Here is a 20,752-nt window from a genome sequence, read left to right as displayed (position 1 = left end):
TTAAAAATGTACATGCACCCAACATAGGAGCACCGCAATATGTAAGGCAAATGCTAACAAGTATGAAAGGGAAAATTAACAGTAACACAATAATAGTGGGAGACTTTAATACCCCACTCACACCTATGGATAGATCAATTGAACAGAAAATTAGCAAGAAAACACAAACTTTAAATGATACAATGGACCAATTAGACCTAATTTATATCTATAGGACATTTCACCGCAAAACAATGAATTTCACCCTTTTCTCAAGTGCACACGGAACTTTCTCAAGGATAGATCACATCCTAAGCCATAAATCTAGCCTTGGTAAATTAAAAAAAAAAAAATGACATCATTCCAAGCATTTTTTCTGATCACAATGCAGTAGGACTACGGGGGAGGGGGGGGGGGAACTCTTAAAAATACAAACATATGGAGGCTAAATAACACGCTTCTGAAGAACCAACAAATCACAAAAGAAATCAAAAAAGAGACCAAAATATGCATAGAAACCAATGATAATGAAAACACAACACAAAACCTATGGGATTCAGTGCTAAGGAGAACGTTCATAACAATACAAGCTTACTTCAAGAAACAAGAGAAAACCGAAATAAATAACCTATCTCTAAGGCAATGGCACCCTACTCCAGTACTCTTGCCTGGAAAATCTCATGGATGGAGGAGCCTGGTAGGCTGCAGTCCATGAGGTCGCTAAGAGTTGGACAGGACTGAGCGACTTCACTTTCACTTTTCACTTTCATGCATTGGAGAAGGAAATGGCAACCCACTCCAGTGTTCTTGCCTGGAGAATCCCAGGGACAGAGGAGCCTGGTAGGAGGCCATCTATGGGATCGCACAGAGTCAGACACGACTGAAGAAACTTAGCAGCAGCACACCTAAAGTAACTAGAAAAGGAAGGAACAAAGAACCCCAAGGTTAGTAGAAGGAAAGAAATCATAAAAATTAGGGCAGAAAGAAATGAAAAAGAAACAAAAGAGACGATAGCAAAAATCAACAAACCTAAAAGCTGGTTCTTTGAGAAGATAAATAAAAGAGACAAACCATTAACCAGACTCATCAAGAAACAAAGCGAGAAGAATCAAATCAACACAATTAGAAATGAAAATGGAGAAATCACAGCAGACAACACAGAAATACAAAGGATCATAAGAGACTACTACTATCAGCAACAATATGCCAATAAAATGGACAGCTTGGAAGAAATGGGAAAATTCTTAGAAAAGTATAACCCTCCAAAACTGAACCAGGAAGAAATAGAAAATCTTAACAGACCCATCACAAGCACAGAAATCAAAACTGTAATCAGAAATCTTCCAGCACACAAAAGCCCAGGACCAGACAGCTTCACAGCTGAATTAGACCAAAAATTTAAAGAAGGGCTAACCCCTATCCTACTCAAACTCTTCCAGAAAATTACAGGAAGGTAAACTTCCAAAGTCATTCTATGAGGCCACCATCACCCTAATATCAAAATGAGACAAAGATGCCACAAAGAAAGAAAACTACAGGCCAATATTGCTGAAGAACATAGATGCAAAAATCCTTAACAAAATTCAGCAAACAGAATCCAACAACATATTGAAAAGATTATACATCATGACCAAGTGGGCTTTATCCCAAGGATGCAAGGATTCTTTAATATCCACAAATCAATCAATGTGATAGACCATGTGAATAAATTAGAAGATAAAAACCATATGATTATCTCAATAGATGTAGAGAAAGCCCTTGATAAATTTCAACATCCATTTCTGATAAAAATCCTCCAGAAAGCAGGAGTAGAAGGAACATACCTCAACATAATAAAAGCCTATATTGCAAACCCACAGCAAATATTATCCTTAATGGGGAAAAATTGAAAGCATTTCAATTCCTAAAGTCAGAAACAAGACAAGTGCCCACTCTCACCACTACTATTCAACATAATTTTGGAAGTTTTAGCCACAGCAATCAGAGAAGAAAAAGATGTAAAAGGAATCCAGATTGGAAAAGAAGAAGTAAAACTCTCACTGTTTGCAGATGACATGATCCTCTACATAGAAAACCCTAAAGACTCCACCAGAAAATTACTAGAGCTAATCAATGACTATAGTAAAGTTTCAGGAAATAAAATTAACACACAGAAATTCCTTGCATTCCTATACACAAACAATGAGAAAACAGAAAGAGAAATTAAGGAAACAATCCATTCACCATTGCAATGAAAAGAATAAAATACTTAGGAATCAATTCAGTTCAGTTCAGTTTAATTCAATCAATCGTGTCTGACTATTTGCGACCCCATGAATCACAGCACGCCAGGCCTCCCTTTCCATCACCAACTCCCAGAGTTCACTCAGACTCACATCCATCAAGCCAGTGATGCCATCCAGCCATCTCATCCTCTGTCGTCCCCTTCTCCTCCTGCCCCCAATCCCTCCCAGCATCAGAGGGATTCCAATGACTTTGCCAATGAATCAACTCTTCGCATGAGGTGGCCAAAGTACTGGAGTTTCAGCTTTAGCATCATTCCCTCCAAACAAATCCCAGGGCTGCCCTCCTTCAGAATGGACTGGTTGGATCTCCTTGCATAAGTCTACCTAAAGAAAGAAAATACCTATATATAGAAACTATAAAGCACTAATGAAAGAAATCAAAGATGACACAAATAGATGGAGAAATATACCATGTTCATGGATTGGAAGAATCAATATACTGAAAATGAGTATATGACCCAAAGCAATCTACACATTCAATGTAATCCCTATCAAGCTACCAATGGTGTTTTTCAGAGACCTAGAACAAATGATTTCACAATTTGTATGGAAATACAAGAAACCTCAAATAGCAAAAACAATCTTAAGAAAGAAGAATGGAACTGGAGGAATCAACTCGCCTGACTTCAGACTATACTACAAAGCTACAGTCATCAAGACTGTATGGTACTGGCACAAAGACAGAAATATAGATCAATGGAACAAAATGGAAAGCCCAGAAATAAATCCATGCACCTCTGGACACCTTATCTTTAACAAAGGAAGCAAGAATATACAATGTAGAAAAGACGATCTCTTTAACAAGTGGTCCTGGGAAAACTGATCAACCACCTGTAAAAGAATGAAACTAGAACACTTTCTAACACCATACACAAAAATAAACTCAAAATGGATTAAAGATCTAAATGTAAGACCAGAAACTATAAAACTCCTAGAGGAAAACATAGGCAAAACACTCTCTGACATAAATCACAGCAGGAGCCTCTATGACTAACTTCCCAAAGTAATGGAAATAAAATCAAAAATAAACAAATGGACCTAACTAAACTGAAAAGCTTTTGCACAATGAAGGAAACCGTAAGCAAGGTGAAAAGACAGCCTTCAGAATGGAAGAAAAGAATAGCAAACAAAGCAACTGACAAAGAATTAATCTCAAAAATATACAAGCAGCTCCTGCAGCTCAATTCCAGAAAAATAAGTGACCCAATCAAAAAGTGGGCCAAAGAACTAAACAGACATTTCTCCAAAGAAGACATACTGATGGCTAACAAACACAAGAAAAGATGCTCAAGATGACTCATTATCAGAGAAATTCAAATCAAAACCACAATGAGGTACCATCTCACGCTGGTCAGAATGGCTGCTATCCAAAAGCCTACAAACAGTAAATGCTGGAGAGGGTGTGGAGAAAAGGGAACCTTCTTACACTGTTTGTGGGAACGCAAACTAGTACAGCCACTATGGAGAACAGTGTGGAGATTCCTTAAAACACTGGAAATAAAACTGCAATACTAACCAGCAATCCCACTGCTGGGCATACACACCGAGGAAAGCAGAATTGAGAGACACATGTACCCCAGTGTTCATCGCAGCACTGTTTACAATAGCCAGGACATGGAAGCAATCTAGATGTCCATCAGCAGATGAATGGATAAGAAAGCTGTGGTACATATACACGATGGAATATTACTCGGCCACTAAAAAAATGCATTTGAATCAGTTCTAATGAGGTGGATGAAACTGGAGTCTACTATACAGAGTGAAGTAAGTCAGAAAGAAAAACACCAATACAGTATACTAACACATATATATGGAATTTAGGAAGATGGTACGATGACCCTCTATGAGAAACAGCAAATGAGACACAGATGTAAAGAACAGTCATTTGGACTCTGTGGGAGAAAGTAAGGGTGGGATGATTTGATAGGATAGCATTGAAATGTGTATCTTATCATATGTGAAGCAGATCGCAGGTCCAGGTTTGATGAATGAGACAGGGTGCTCAGGGCTGGTGCACTGGGATGACCTTGGGGGACGGGATGGGGAGGGAGGTAGGAGGGGAGTTCTGAATGGGGAACACATTTGCGACTGTGGCTGATTCATGTCAATGTTTGGCAAAAACCACTACAATATTGTAAAGTAACCAGCATCCAATTAAAATAATTAAACTAATTTTTTTTAAAAAAAGAAAATCTATTTTGAAGGTAAGGATGAGCAACTGTCTTCTCACAGGTCCATGCCCTGGAAGGTAAAGTTCCCTTCCTAGACACCAGGGTCCTGTCATCTCGCTGTCTGTGTACTAGTTTGTCTCTTGAAACCCTGAAGGAGTGCAGCCTGTCATGCGTGATGCTTGCTCTTTGGTCAGACAAGGTATAAGACTGTATTGAAAAAGGTGCTTCAGGAAAGCCGTTCCACAGAGTTATCTGAGCATCTGTCTCTAGAGGATAATCCTCAGTTTGGCTCAAACAAAATGCTTCCCTATTCCCATTATAGACTGTTTATTGATTATTTCTTTGGCTGCCTGAATTTGCAATCACCAAGGACCTTGCAAAGTATGGGCTGCGAAACTGGGGGCCCCACTCAGACCCTGCTCCCTCCCAGTCCTCTTACACTTCTCAACTCCCCACAGTCCTCACATGACCTGAGACACTCCAGTGTGGGTGCACCCCAAGCCCAGCTGGACCCCAACCAGAAGGAGGGGAATTTAACATCTGATATTAATTCAAGAAGCACAGCATTGAATAATCATCACACTTGCATCCAGCCTTGCACAAAGGGGTGGAAGAGGGTAAATGGGAAGGTGTCCTCCTTGTCTTCTTCTTCAAGGAGTCCTGTTTGCTGAGCACACAAGCAAGGAGGGAAACGGGATGTAAGAGGTAAGGAGCTCCAGTCTTCAGAAAGGAAAACCAGGGAGCGGGAAGTGGAGTGGTGAAGGGAGTGGTGTGGGGTATTCGTGAAGGGTTGACTAGATTCTGAAATCTATCAAGTAACCCCTAAGATAAGACCCTGGACACAGACCATCAAAACAGGACTTAAATGTAGTAGTTGACTCTTACATTAACTTCTTTTTTTTTTAATTGAAGTATAGTTGACTCATAATACTGTAAAAAAAATTTTCAAAAATCCAATTATACAGGGTGCAATAAAGTGGTTTAAGGTGTTCTCAATAGTTCAGACACTGTCCAAATGTCACAGCAATTAGCCTCTAGGGGGCATAATGCCTCTGAGGAGAAATTGCAATTCTGCTCACCAGTTGTGAAATACTACAATTCAGTTGCTCATTTTGTCTGACTCTTTACAACCCCATGGTTTGCAGCATGCTAGGCTTCCCTGTCCATACCAATCCCCGGAACTTGCTCAAACTTATGTTCATCAAGTCAGTGATGCCATCCAACCATCTCATCCTCTGTCGTCCCCTTCTCCTCCTGCCTTCCATGTTTCCCAGCATCAAGGTCTTTTCCAATGGGTCAGTTCTTTGCATCAGGTAACCACAGTATTGTAGATTTAGCATCGGTCCTTCCAGTGAATATTTAGTACTTATTTCCTTTAGGATGGACTGGTATGATCTCCTTGCAGTTCAAGGGATTATCAAGGGTTTCTCCAACACAACAGTTCAAAATGGTGAAAACAGTGAAATATTTAGATCATTTCATATCTAAGGAACATTGTTGATTGATTCTGAAACAGTTAAGGGAACCCTGACTTTCTCAGTTCCTGATAATCCAGGGGATTTTTACATCAAACTAGACATTGAGAGAATTAAGTGCCTAGATGCTCCTGCATTGCCCACCTTCTGTATGCATTGCTAACTTCTACCCAACCAGACCCAACTGAATGAATGTCAGAAGGAGAAAAGACTGTCAATGCTTTAACATCTGTATTTACCCAGGCTCCAGCATTAGACCATCCTACCTATAAATTTCCATGTTTCATCATTGTGCATGAAGATAGAGGATTCATCCTGGGCATATAAACTCGAAAGCCTATTGATTGCATTGAGCCATTCACGACTGTAGCCCAGCAGTTAGTTTTGTAACCGATCGCTGGTTTGGCCACTTGCTTCTTGACCAACAATAACTCAAGGAACAACAGACTGGTTCCAAATAGGAAAAGGAGTATGTCACAGCTGTATATTGTCACCCTGCTTATTTAACTTATATGCAGAGTACATCATGAGAAACACTGGGCTGGAAGAAGCACAAGCTGGAATCAAGATTGCTGGGAGAAATATCAATAACCTCAGATATGCAGATGGCACCACCCTTATGGCAGAAAGTGAAAAGGAACTAAAAAACCTCTTGATGAAATTGAAAGTGGAGAGTGAAAAAGTTGGCTTAAAGCTCAACATTCAGAAAACGAAGATCATGGCATCTGGTCCCATCACTTCATGGGAAATAGATGGGGAAACAGTGGAAACAGTGTCAGACTTTATTTTTTTGTGCTCCAAAATCACTGCATATGGTGATTGCAGCCATGAAATTAAAAGACATTTACTCCTTGGAAGGAAAGTTATGAGCAACTTAGATAGCATATTAAAAAGCAGAGACATTGATTACTTTGCCAACAAAGGCCCATCTAGCCAAGGATATGGTTTTTCCAGTGGTCATGTATGGATGTGAGAGTTGGACTGTGAAGAAAGCTGAGTGCCAAAGAATTGATGCTTTGGAACTGTGGTGTTGGAGAAGACTCTTGAGAGTCCCTTGGACTGCAAGGAGATCCCACCAGTCCATTCTGAAGGAGATCAACCCTGGGATTTCTTTGGAAGGAATGATGCTAAAGCTGAAACTCCAGTACTTTGGCCACCTCATGCGAAGAGTTGACTCATTGGAAAAGACTCTGATGCTGGGAGGGATTGGAGGCAGGAGGAGAATGGGATGACAGAGGATGAGATGGCTGGATGGCATCACCGACTCGATGGACTTGAGTTTGAGTGAACTCTGGGAGTTGGTGATGGACAGGGAGGCATGGCATGCTGTGATTCATGGGGTCGCAATGAGTTGGACATGACTGAGCAAATGAACTGAACTGAACTGAACTTCCTTTGGCATGTGGGTTACCCAACCAGGGATGGAACCTGTCTCCTCATCACCCCCTCCCCTTCCCATCCCTACCCACAGTCTCCAGAGAAGTCCCTGGCTGATGAAATTTTCAGTTGAAATGTGAAATCCCTGTGTCTGCTATGAGCCTGTAGTTGATCTGAAGACATGATTAATTCTGATTCAGATTTTCTTCAGGACTACTTTATGGGCAGTGTTGTGTATTGCCTCTTATAGCACATTGCGTATAATGTGAGATCTGGTTATCCCACGTCAATAAGGAAGAATGATAATCAGGTGCTGTCAACCTGTTCTATCAAAGTTTTAAAATTAAAGGTTCAGTCTCCATTAATTGCATCCTAAGCCCGTAATTTCATTAGCACTTGAAAGGTAGTGATTCTCCAAATTCTATTCATCCTCCTCCATTTATTCTTAGATTCATCTAATAACTTGTATTTGGTTTCTTGACATCCATCCTCCCTTGACTCTACTTCAGTTGTTCATTCCCACAAACAATCCTCTATTTCATTCTTACCAGCTTCTTGATCGTCCATAATCTCAATTTTGAGCATTCTGTTCTGTAGCAACATCTTTTTTGTCTTGTCTCTCCAAGATAACTTCTTACCTTTTAGTTACACTTTGGTTGCACTCTTTTTTTCCATTACACTAAAATTTACTAACTTTTTCTTACACTAAAAATTATCTTTTAGTTATACTTTTAACTTCTTACATTTTAGTTACTCCCATCAGTAACCATTTATCAATCAGCAATTACCTATGATTCCATTTCCCTACCTCTGGCAATGCAGGAGTTTTGGTTTGGTTGTTTTCTTTTTTAATTAAGAACTTTTCTTCATCAGCTCAACTGTGTTACTCTAAGAGTCGGAGATAGAAAGCTAACAAAAAACAATCATTTACACAATGTTACACTGTCTCAGTAAAGCTGAGAGAAAAGAGAAATATAATAATTTCTCATTTTATGGTAAAATAATCCACTTTATCTGTATTATTTCTCTTTCTCAGAGTCTACTTGGATAGCGATACAGCTACCCTGACTTCCTTGTGTGACTATTTGCACATTTACTTCCAATCTGTTTGTGTCCTAATATTTAAAGTGTAAGTCTTAACAAAATACATAGTTACCTATGTTTCCTTCCTAAATGGCAGTCTCTGTGTTCCTGCTGGAAAGAGGCACAAGAAGTTGTTTCTCCCATGTCCGGTTAATATTTTATTTCTTCCTCTGGTTACTGGCTACACTGTAGTAATTTTGTTGTGAAAATTCATTTTGCTGCACACTTAGGAAGCATGCACTTTTAAGTATGTCTATTATGCTTTTTTAAAAGTTTGCTTTAAAAATATACAACATCCACTGGCAATAAATACAGAGCTGTAGATGTATCCCACGTTCACACTCCACAGAGGCTCAAAGTGCCCCTTAAACCAGAAGATACCGCCAGGGTTTGGAGGGATTCCACACAGCATCAATTTTCTTGGGTTAGGCAGATTCAGCACTGGGGATGTTTTAATCCGGAGTCTGGGTGGTGGAGGCTGATGGCTGTTGATGTTTGTTCCCTGCCAGCCTGTGTCGGATCTCATATCCTATGTATATGACAGATCCTAGTAGGAAAATGAGACAATGAGAAGGAAAAGTAAGCGCTCTCTTCAGCTACAAATGCCCAGTAGGCTTCCTGTTATGGCATCTGACAGTTTTAGGGAGGGCTTCTAGGAAGAGGATTGGATTCGGTCACTCAAGAGGACTCTTCACCCTAAAAAGCCTCTTACCAATCGCCATCCAGATGCCAAATAAGATCCAGGTCCCAGAAGTTATCTGCATCATCAAGTAAATGTTCACAAAGATGCTCACCAGTGGGAGGACAGGCAGAGCAGGGACCTGTGGGCAGAGTCAGTTCATCCCTGAACACAGCCCACATGTCTGAAAGGGAGAACCTGCCCCATGGTTGTGGGAAGACTCCAGGCTTATTCAGGCTGTGTGTTCAGTGCCTGCCCAGATTGGGTCTGTAAAGCACTGAGTGTGGATCCAGGAAGAGTTCATTGGTTTTAGCAACTCTCTTTACTTCCAGGTCTAACAAAGAAGTTTAAAGGTCAATCACCCAGGCTTCATTCACTCAAGGTGGACACTTTGGACACAAAAGGTCACCTACCCTGAATGTAAGATAAGTGGGGTCCTGGGGCTGCCTCCAGATGATGACTGTAACCCCAGTGATGAGCAGCAGCAGCAGCACAGCCACTGTTGTGAGCCCGGGGTCTCCAGAGAACACACGTCTGGGCCACTGGGCCAAGATCAGGCTCAGGATGCTCAGCAAGAGAACTGCAGGGGTCAAGGAGGAGGAGAACAGGCTGGACCCAGAAGACAAAGATGTCAGGACCTCGGGTCACACCTCACCCCAGGCTGCCCACCTCAGGAAGGGCCATCATACCTCCAAGACCCCTTAACTTTCAAAGACACAGAATCCCAACCTATCTTGTCAATTTCACAATATGACGAAAGAGATACCCCACTGCTCACCAAGCAGAGAGGCACATCCATAGACAATCTGCCCAGATATCTGGTTGGGGGTGGTGCTGGTAGGGAACCACAGACTCTTTAGAATCCTTAAGGGTCCTGCTTCAGGTACAGGTTCTGAAAGACTTGCTTCATGGTCAGAAATCTCATTTCCCTCTTTAGTTTTCTCCCTCTTGCTTAAAATCTGGTCTGGTTGGTACCTGAAGGAGAGATATCAGGGCAGTATTCACGGCAGGCCCTACCCTAACATCAGACAGTATAATCTACCTCTTTTTTGCCTTAAGTCTAGTGAGACATATAGAAGGCAGAAGAGGATCACCTCCCCATTAACCCCAAGAGTCCAAGGCTCTCAGCCAAGGTTAGTGGGTCTCACCTGAGGACAAGTATGGAAACAGCCACAAGAGTGTAAGCAGGCAGGATCCCGGCTGACATGAGTTTCACCAGATCGAGGATCCTGAGGAGTGTTGCCGTGAGTCCTAAAATGAGGGTTGGGGGAGGGAGTGAAAAGTCCCTGGAAACATTCATGTTAAAGAAATTGGTCAAAGAAAGAATGATCCACTGATGGATGAATGGATAAAGAAGCTGTGGAATATACATATACAATGGAATACTATTCAGTCATAAAAAGGAACACATTTGAGTCAGTTCTAATGAGGAGGATGAACCTAGAGCCTATTATTCAGAGCGAAGTAAGTCAGAAAGAGAAGAACAAACATCATATATTAATGCATATATATGGAGTCTAGAGAGATGGTACTGATGAACCTATTCACAGGGCAGCCATGGAGATGCAGACATGGAAAACAGACTGACGGACAAGGGCAGGAGAGAAGAAGGAGAGGGTGAAATGAATGGAGGGTAGCATGGAAGCGTATGCACTAATGTATGCAAATGTGACAGCCAATGGAAATTTTCTGTATGACTCGGGGAGCTCAAAATGGGACTCTGAAATAACCTAGAGGGGTGAGAGGTGCGAGGGAGACTCAGGAGGGAAGGTTCATAGGTATGCTTATGGCTGGCTCATGTTGATGTATGACATATATCAACCCAATTTTGTAAAGCAGTCATCAAAAGGGACCCCTCCTACACTGTTGGTGGGAATGCAAACGAGTACAGCCACTATGGGGAACAGTGTGGAGATTCCTTAAAAAATTGCAAATAGAACTACCTTATGACCTAGCAATCCCACTGCTGGGCATACACACCGAGGAAACCAGAATTGAAAGAGACACATGTACCCCAATGTTCATCGCAGCACTGTTTGTAATAGCCAGGACATGGAAACAACCTAGATGTCCATCAGCAGATGAATGGATAAGAAAGCTGTGGTACATATACACAATGGAGTATTACTCAGCCGTTAAAAAGAGTTCATTTGAATCAGTTCTGATGAGATGGATGAAACTGGAGCCGATTATACAGAGTGAAGTAAGCCAGAAAGAAAAATCACCAATACAGTATACTAACACATATATATGGAATTTAGAAAGATGGCAATGACGACCCTGTATGCAAGACAGGAAAAAAGACACAGATGTGTATAACGGACTTTTGGACTCAGAGGGAGAGGGAGAGGGTGGGATGATTTGGGAGAATGGCATTGTAACATGTATACTATCATGTAAGAATTGAATCGCCAGTCTATGTCTGACGCAGGATACAGCATGCTTGGGGCTGGTGCATGGGGATGACCCACAGAGATGTTATGGGGAGGGAGGTGGGAGGGGGGTTCATGTTTGGGAACGCATGTAAGAATTAAAGATTTTAAAATTAAAAAAATAAAAAACTAAAAAAAAAAAAACCAAAAAAAAACTAATGACAAAAAATAAATAAAATAAAAATAAATACATAGAATTATTAAAAAAAAAAAAAAGTAAAGAAAAGGCTTCCTTTATTCACCTGTAAGAGTTCCAGAAGCCAAGATGGCCATGATGGCGGTGCCAGTACGGGTGTGGATCTGGGCAAGAGCTCGGAAAAGGAGCCCATCAGCTGCCATTGCACGGGTCAATTCAAACATGGAGAGCACGGCACATAGGAAGCTGGAAGATAAAATGGAAAACGTGAGAGGGTGTGCAGAAGCAGGAGAAACCAGGGCACCCTCAGTTCCTGCCTACATTCATCGGGTCTACATGGTTCCGGGTCTACATGGTTCCTGGTCTACATGGTTCCTAGTCTACATGGTTCCCGGTCTACATGGTTCCCGTCTACATGGTTCCTGGTCTACATGGTTCCTAGTCTACATGGTTCCTGTCTACATAGTTCCTGTCTACATGGTTCCCGTCTACATGGTTCCCGTCTACATGGTTCCTGGTCTACATGGTTCCCGGTCTACATGGTTCCCGTCTACATGGTTCCCGTCTACATGGTTCCTGTCTACATGGTTCCTAGTCTACATGGTTCCTGTCTACATGGTTCCTAGTCTACATGGTTCCTGTCTACATGGTTCCTGTCTACATGGTTCCTGTCTACATGGTTCCTAGTCTAAATGGTTCCTGGTCTACATGGTACCCTTCATCTTGTCTCTCAATCCCAAGCGCTGGGGTACCTGAGCATCTGACCGTAGACGGGGAGAAAACCAGGACACTGACCTGTATGAAAGAGTACACAGTAAGACAAGAGCCACGACATATCCAGCCGGGCCCCATCCGACCTGGAGGAAGGCCTGCGGCAAGGGGCTGTAAGGGTAAATCCGGTAGTAGGGCACCATGAGGGTGAGCGCCGCAGAGACTCCAGAGTACGCCAGAAAGCCGATGAAGATGGAGACCAGCAAGCTCAAGGAGATGGAACGCTGAGGGTTTGGGGCCTCCTTCGCTGCAGGACAGGAGGGAGTACTGGGTCAGGAAAGATACTGGAATGAAAGCAGAAAATCCCCTTTCCTCTTGCAAGTCCAAAAGCAGGCTTTTGTTGTTCATGTATGACTCTTTGCAGCCTCATGGACTGCAGCGTGCCAGGCTTCCCTGTCCTTCACTAGCTCCTGAGTTTCCTCAAACTCATGTCCATTGAGTCAGTGAAGTCATCCAACTATCTCATCCTCTGCAGTCCCCTTCTCCTATGCCCTCAATCTTTCCCAGCGTCAGGATCTTACCTTCTACCAACCCCTGCCCAGGGGCAGCCCAACCAGCGCACACACCCCTGATGGGACACACAATGACCATGTTACCTGCAGTGACCATGCCATGAACACCAAAATAGGAGGTGAAAAGTATAGCTGCTCCTTGGACAATCCCTTCAAAGCCAAAGGGCACAAACCCTCCAGAACCCAGAGGGCCCAACCTATGGTGAAAGAAAGAAAGAGGAAGAACATGGGTGAGGTGTGTTCAGCCCTCTCTACTGTGCTCCTCCCTTCATATCACAGGTCCTGGGCTCCAGGACCCCCATCACCTGGATCCATCAGCCCAGATATCTTTAGTCCCCACCATGTTCCCAGCTCTGCACCAACACCATCCATGTATTACCAAGAGGACCCTCCTGGCCTAAAGGTGCTGTTGGATCCAGATGTATTCGACTTGTAGTCCTGTTCTGTGAGCTGCCAGTTGTGCAGGTCTCCCTTAATGAAGCCAGAGAGGATCATGAAGATTGGAACAAAAAGGTTCAAGCCTGTGGACACTTTGATAATCAGGGTTGTCACACGAGCTCCCAGAACCAGTAGTCCTGTGGGAAAGATGGAATATGAGACATCCAAGGTAATCAAATCCATAGACACAGAAAGCAGGCCAGTGGTTGCCAGGGCTTGAGGGTGGTGGGGGTGGGGTGGATGGGTGGATAGTGACCATTCGGTGGGTACAGGGTTTCCTTTTAGGGAGATGAACATGTTTGGAACTAGATAGAGATGATGGTTGCCACACTGTGAAGGTACTAAGTCGTTCTGGACTCTACACTTTAAGGGCCTTCCCTGGTGACTCAGCAGTAAAGAACCTGCCCGCAATACAGGAGAAGAGGCAGGTTCAATCCCTGGATTGGGAAGATCCGCTGGAGAAGGGCATGACAACCCACTCCAGTATTCTTGCCTGGAGAAGCCCATGGGCAGAGGAACCTGATGGGCTACAGTCCATGGAGTCTCCAGGAGTTGCACATAACTGAAATAACTGAGCACCCACGCAGACACAAGCACTTTCAGATGGCTAATTTCTTCCTGTGCCAGTCATCTCACAACACACGTCTGTCAAATCATCACTCTGTACACATATATTGCACATATACAAGGTTGTAGGTCAATTATATCTCAATAAAACTGGGAACGACAATAAATCAGTTTTATGCTATGAGAATAGCCTCTCAATTAAAAAAAAAATCTGGTCTCAAGACAGAGGAAGAAATTTGTCATTCTTGGTAAATGATTCTGAGCTGGGGTGATTTTGTCACTCAAGGGATGTTTGACAATGTCTGGAGACATTCTGATGATCGCAATTTAGCGCCAGTATCTAGTGAGTAAGGCTGGGGATGCAACTCAACATTTGACTACGATTTAAGAAAAAACAAAAACAAAACCCTACAGTGTGAAGTTCAGGACAGCCCTCAACACCAAAAGATGAAGCATCACCAAGTGTCAAGGATGCCAGGGTGGGAAAGCAATGGTCTATGTGCCTTGCCGCCCTTACTCATAACCCTGATCCTTCTTTCCAGTCCTAATTCTACCTTCTGCCACCCCACAACTTTCCAACACCAGTTCCCCCTCCAAACCCCACTCTTCCCATCTTATGTCTGACCCCTTCTCATCAGTCATCAGCAGCACCAGGCCCAGGGAAATGAAGTCTGGGTACGGGGCCAGGAAAGAGGGCATGTGTGGAGAGAAAGTTCTCTCTAACGCCTTAGAGATGTGGTTCCCAATGAGGCTGTCAAAGGCATAACTCCAAGCCCTGGTCACACAGGAAGCGGCTGCAGTGGCAGAAGAAGGGACATTAATGGACAATAATTAAACCCCTACAATGCACCCTGGGATGTATTTAGGGGGAAAACAGACAAAATACTCACTCTCAAATAGTTTCTTTTCATGGGATTGGGGAGAGAAGAATAGATGATTCAAAAAATAGGTCAACTATTAAATGTTAGGAAGAGATCAAAGTTATGCAAGAAAAGAACACTTTTCTTGGAAGTGGGACCAGGAGGGCTGAGAGATGAGGACTGAAATTTTAAATCAAGTGGTAAAGGAAAATCCCATGAAGGCAACAGCTGAGCAGAGACTTCCATATGGTGAGGGGAGGAGACTGTGGGAACTGCCTCCCTCTCACCCACCCCTGACAGTGCCCTTTCCTCTGGGTTCTCGGCCCATGTTTAAAGAAAACAGGCTAGCTCAGTACAGTGAAGCTGTGGGGCTTTCTGGAACTTCCTTCTACAAACTCCATAACAAAGTATTTACGAATGAGTGAAGACTCCAGTTACCCTCCTAGTTTCCTGATCTTAAGCCCCACATCATCCCCCTCCCCATCATCTCACCAGCCACTAAATACAGTAAGATGTTCCAGCCAATGATGAAGGCGCACAGTTTTCCCATGGCGATGATACTGTAAAGATAGGCAGAACCAGACCGTGGTACATAGGACCAAAATTCGGCATAGCAGAGTCCAGACAACACCGAACACAGGGCGACCACCAAAAAGCAGATGACGATCGCTGGTCCAGCGATGAGCAGGGTTATGACACCAATCAGGACGTACACGCCAGCCCCCAGAGTTCTGCACACACCCAAGGTCACCAGGTCGAGGGTGCTCAGAGGAGCTCTGCCACTCTCAGACTCCTCCCGGGGCTCCAGTGGCCACTTGCGGACCAGCCCCTGACGAAACTGGCGAACATACTGACGCAGCATCCTAGACGGAGTTGAGGAGGTTACGATCTGCTGAGAAAACAACATACAAAGCCCTCAAGAATGTCCATCCACCCTTGGCCCTGGGAGTCCAGTTCTATGGAGCAATGGAGTGATGAGGGGCAGGTGGCATATGGACAGAATGGGCAAGTTCTCATCTCTGTGCTTTGGTTTTCCAAACATAAATCAGGCATTTAATATGTTTCAAAGTTACTGGAAGGGTTGCTTGGATAGAACTGAGGGGGAGTGGTTTTTTTAATCTCCCCTAAATGTGCTCTTTTGGCGTGTGGACTGTTTTGAGCTAAAGATGATTAAGACCCAGCAGACTCAGGAGAAGCTCCTTGCCTCTCCTTTAACTGCTCAAAATAATGTAGATTATACTGCCTATGCCAGGAAGAGAGCTATCACCGGAGAGAACTTCTAATTTCAGGAAAACATACCCGCCTGGAGGAGCAAACATTTGTTCATCAGGCACTTGCTCTTCCCGTCCTCCTGTGGGTTGTCTTCCTCTTCCTTGAAGCCCAGATCCCTATCCACTTCTCCTTAGCCCAGGGGAGCATATAAGCCTTAAATGCCTGAGTGCATTTGAGCCTCAGAGTTTTTTAAGGGGCTCCTGTAAATGTATTAATCTGTCTTATGTCAATTTAGTTATTTACACCAGCCAAGAAACCTAGAAAGAAAAGTTTTCCACCCCTACAGAAGCAAAAGCCTCTAACACAGTGCCAGGTACAGAGTAGATGTTTAATTGGTATGAGTTCAATGGACAGAGTGGGCTCCTCTGGTGGCTCAGATGGTCAAGAATGTGCCTGCAAGGCAGGAGACCCGGGTTCAATCCCTGGGTTGGGACGATCCCCTGGAGGAGGGAATGGAAACCCACTCCAGTATTCTTACTTGGAGAATCCCATTGACCGAGGAGCCTGGAGAGGTACTGTCCATGGGGTCACAAAGAGCTGGACACGACTGAGTGATTAACACACACATGCACACACAGAGAATTGGACAGGGGAGACTGGAGGGCTACAGTCCATGGGGTGGCAGAGTCGGACATGACTGAAGTGACTTAGCATGCACAACGCACCAGTGGATAAGAACGCTTGTTTCTGAATTCAAATCAACCAGATCAGCTGGTTCAAATCCAGCTCTGCTCTGTATTAGCTTGCCTGACTTTGCTCAAGCTTTGCGCCACTCATTATCCTCTTTTCTTCTACAGAACTGGGGAAAATTTATTATTCTAATTTTTCCCTCCCTTCCTTTATAAGTGTGCCATGACTCTCTGAGTAATCAGAGATCTCAGACTCCATACATTGCTTTGCCAAGGATGCTGAGGCCTGGTAGCTTTATACCTCACTGCCTGCAGTGTGAAAAGAAATTAGAACTCTGAGTCTGGGGAGAAGGAGACGGAATTTGTAGGAGGTGTAGCCCAGCTCAGTTAGAGCATCAAACCACACTGGCCTCCTGTCTTGCTGAACCTGCTCACAGCACCGGCTGTCTCACTGGGTCTCACCGTGCACGCTCTGCTGAACCCAGGGTAAGCAAGGCAGGAGCGGGAAAACTGGAAGGAGACTCAAGGAGCCAGAGGAATTGCAGGCGTGTTTATTGTCTCCTGGCTGGTGCAGCAGCCATAACATCATGTAACGCAGCCCTAATGTGGACATAACGCAGCCATAACACAACCCCACCTCCAGGGCTTTCCAGGGGGAGCTTCTATATATACTTACAGAACAAAAGCCGCTGGTGGCCAGTCGAGTACCTCGTGACAGGCGTGTGCAGTGCTATAAGTAATCTCTCCTGTTACATAATCATTATTTACAAACCATGGGGCAAGGACGAGAGGGTTTGGGGTGAGAGAGACTGGCAGTGCCATCTTGGCTAATTTGCTCTTTCCCTACAACTCCCAAGTGCCTAGAGGGAAGGGGGGACTAGCCATCATTCTGAATCAGGAATGACAGGACTCTTTTGCTGCTCCTTTGGGGCTTGAAATGTCTCCTCACTACACTGCTCTGCAGGACTAGGCTGACCCAGTGACCACCAGTTATTGTGAGGGGGTCTCTGCCTAACGATATTCAAAAGTCCAATATAACATGTTGGTTGAGAGCAAAACTCCAGGAAACTGTGATTAGAACCTTGGCTTTTCCACTACCACTGTACCTCTGAACAAGTCGTTTACTTCTCTGGACCTCTGTTTTCTTCTTTGTCAAATGCTACTAGTGAACCCTCGGGAACTCTTAGTAGGAATGCAAAATGGTGCAGTTGCTATGGATAAAGTACGATCGTTCCTCAAAACACTAACGATGGATTTACCATGTGATCCAGTAATTCCACATCTGGGTGCACATCCCCCAAAAATGGAAAATAGAGTCTCAAAAAGATATTTGCACACTCATGTTTACGGCAGCATTATTCACAGTAGATAAAAGTTGGAAGCAACCCAAATGTTCATCCATGAAGGAATGGATAAACACAGTTGTGGCTATGCATATAGTGGAATATTATTCAGCCTTTAAAAGGCAGGAATTCCTGACTCATGCAACAACATGGAGGACCCTTGAGGACATTATGCTAAGAGACATAAACCACTCACCAATATACAAATAATGTGTGATTTCACTTCTGTGAAATCAAAGGAGTTAAAGCCATGGAGACAAATGCAGAATGTGGCTGGCCGGGGCCTGGGGGGAAGGCAAATTAGGAAGTTATTGTTAAATGAAGGCACAGTTTTAAAATGTTTTAGAGATTGGCTGCATAAAAATGCAGATATACTTAACATTACTCAACTCCATACGTATTAAGTTGGTCAAATGTACATTATATGTATTTTACCATCCTTTTAAAAAATTGCTGCCCATGATAAATAACAACCAGCTTCACCCAGTTACTGGGTGCAGCAAACCCCCAAATGACTGAATATGTCACCATGCTTTCATCTCCACATTTACCAAAATCTGTGGATGTTCAAGTTCCTTACAGTTGCCCCAAAGTCAACAGAGCAAAACCCCCTAGATTCAAAGGGCCAGCAGTATGCAGGAGACTGAAATCAGTGGTCCGCATCATAAGCCCTATACAAGGGTTGTGGTTGTGTCGTGTGCCTAGTCGCTCAGTCATATCCGACTCGTTGAGTAATTAATCTCGAATATTGTTTGAACATGAGTAAAAATTGTCTTAGAGCCTCAGAGCACTGATCCATCTCCCCTAACTTTCCTTACACACACATACACACATGCACACATACACACACACAGTGCAGACACTTTCATCTAGAAAATGGGTCTCTCCACCCTCAGGGTGAAGCCAGGCTGACGCCCTGCACCCTGGGGTTGCAGAGGTCTCTTCGGCAGGATGTGAACTCAGCGCCCAGTCTCCTACAGGAGAGGGTGACCCGAGACTTACTGGATCCTTGGAGCAGAGCCTGGAGCACTGGGTCAGTCAGGGAGGCTGAGGTTAAGCCGTGCAGGGCTGGAGCTGAGACATCTCCAAGAACCGAAGTGGGGAGTCCTGAGCACAGAAGACGGTCCTCACCCCTGGGTTGCTGGGGTGGAGATGGGGCTGGGTGGGCAGGGAGCATCTGCCTTGTTGCTATCAGCCCTGACTTCTCTGTGGTTACCCTCAGGGGGAGGTTCTGTGTGTATGTGTGGTAAAATACCCATAACATAAAATTGATCATTATAGCCATCTTTAGGTTTCCAGTTCAGCCGTGTTAAATACTTCCAAATTTTGTGCATCCAGACTCCAGGACTTTTTTCATCTGGCAAAACTTCAACTCTGTACCCATCAACAATTCCCCCTTCTCCTTTCCCAGTTCCTGACATTCACCATTCTACTTTCTTTCTCTATCAGTCTGACCACCCTAGGTACCTCATTTAAGTGGAATGATGTAACACGTGTCCTTTCCCATCAGGTTTATATCACTTAGTAGAATATCCACTATGTTATTCTCGGTCATAGCATGTGTTAGAATTCCCTTTCTTTTTAACACTGAAGAATAATCTCTTATGGGTATATACCACATTTGGCTTGTCCATTTCTTGGTCAATGGGCATTTGGCTTGATTTCATGTCTCAGTTATTGTGAATAGTGCTGCAACAGAAGCTTACAAATGTCTCTTCCAGGGTATGCTCTCAATTCTTTGGGGTCTATTCTCAGAGGTAGAATTGCTGGATCACAAAGTTCTAAGATTTTTATCTGCTTGTGATGGAGAAGATGAAAACATATTGAGGAATGGGGAGGTCATTCTGGCTTATCCATGGCTAAGCCTGAACTGTGTGTGAACTAAGACTGCCTGTCTGACCATCATAGCTCATCTGCTCTAAGTATTGAGGTAAAGAACGTCTGTTTTGAAGATAAGAATGACCAACTCCCTTCTCATGGCGTCCATGTTAACGCTCCCTGTGAGATAAGGTTCCCTTCCCGGACATCAGGGAACTGCTGTCTCACTGTCTCTGTAACAAGTCTCTCTCTTTTGAAACCTTGAAGAAATGTACCCCATTGTGTTGTGAGTTCTTTGTTTGGATGAGGTGTAAGATGATGCTGGACGCTACCCTTCAGCAGAGCAGTTTCTCAGAGCTATAGGGACACCGTCTTCCTTGCTATAGTCCTCAGTTTGGCTCAAAAAAAACACCTCTTTCCTATTCTTATTACAGATTGTTTATTGCTTATGTTTGTGGACACGAATTCATTTGATCATCAAGGGTCCCAAGAAGTAGGGGCTGTTAACTCGGAGACCACACTCAACCCTCCTCCTTCCCATTCCTCTTACACTACTCGACCTCTCACATTCTGGACATGACCTGAGAGACTCCAGTATGGGGGAACTCCCAGGTCCAACTGTATGCCAACCAGAAGATGGGGGCTTAAAACCTCTGCTGTTAATTCAAGCAACAAAAGTATTTAACAAGCTTCACACCTGCATCCAGCCTTGCACAAAGGGATGGGAGAGGATAAAGGGGAAGGTGTCCTCCTCATCCACTTCTTCAAGGAGTTCGGTTTGCTGGGAGAGCTGAGCACCATGGCAGGGAAAGGAAATAATGTAAGAGGTCACGAGCTTTCCTTTTGAGGAAGGAAAATGCCAGGGCAGGAAGTGGAGTGTTAAGGGGACAGAGGTACTGGTGAAGGGTTGACTAGATTCTGATCT

The 20,752-nt window shown here is 43.8% G+C and overlaps 1 protein-coding gene across 5 annotated transcripts; it reads right to left on the bottom strand.

The window, feature by feature from the left end:
* Positions 1–8,504: 8,504 nt before the first annotated feature.
* On the bottom strand, positions 8,505–19,108 carry LOC121816561 (cationic amino acid transporter 3-like). Of its 5 annotated transcripts, none has more exons than XM_060399124.1 (12): positions 19,012–19,108; positions 18,206–18,293; positions 15,258–15,654; positions 13,298–13,475; positions 12,985–13,097; positions 12,413–12,635; positions 11,724–11,863; positions 10,198–10,300; positions 9,828–10,024; positions 9,463–9,629; positions 9,083–9,191; positions 8,505–8,917 (listed from the first exon to the last, which is right to left on the bottom strand). In XM_060399124.1, the coding sequence occupies exons 3-12, from the start codon at positions 15,625–15,627 to the stop codon at positions 8,823–8,825; spliced, it is 1,695 nt and encodes a 564-aa protein (XP_060255107.1). In that variant the 5' UTR covers positions 15,628–15,654; positions 18,206–18,293; positions 19,012–19,108; the 3' UTR covers positions 8,505–8,822. The 5 variants fall into 5 exon arrangements, with proteins under 5 accessions (XP_060255107.1, XP_042088356.1, XP_060255104.1 ...); XM_042232422.2 differs by lacking the exon at positions 18,206–18,293 and adding an exon at positions 14,545–14,699 and having other exon boundaries at positions 13,298–13,479; positions 15,258–15,657; XM_060399121.1 differs by lacking the exon at positions 18,206–18,293 and having other exon boundaries at positions 13,280–13,475; positions 15,258–15,657.
* Between the last annotated feature and the right edge of the window lie 1,644 nt (positions 19,109–20,752).

The sequence above is a fragment of the Ovis aries genome, chromosome 14, assembly GCF_016772045.2.
Source record: "Ovis aries strain OAR_USU_Benz2616 breed Rambouillet chromosome 14, ARS-UI_Ramb_v3.0, whole genome shotgun sequence".
Lineage (NCBI taxonomy): Eukaryota > Metazoa > Chordata > Mammalia > Artiodactyla > Bovidae > Ovis > Ovis aries.
Note: the sequence above shows the minus strand (reverse complement) of the source record. Positions and strands in the feature narration are given on the sequence as shown.

What these genes read in the sequence shown, in the direction of transcription:
- LOC121816561 (XM_042232422.2), bottom strand. Translation starts at nt 15,627, where the DNA reads ATGCTGCGTCAGTATGTTCGCCAGTTTCGTCAGGGGCTGGTCCGCAAG. An exon ending in TGGGCCTGGTGCTGCTGATG is followed by an intron (nt 13,480 to 14,544) that starts ACTGATGAGAAG and finishes TCCATCTTTCCC; the next exon opens with ACAGGACTACTGGTTCTGGG. An exon ending in GGCTTCTGGAACTCTTACAG is followed by an intron (nt 10,301 to 11,723) that starts GTGAATAAAGGA and finishes CCCTCATTTTAG; the next exon opens with GACTCACGGCAACACTCCTC.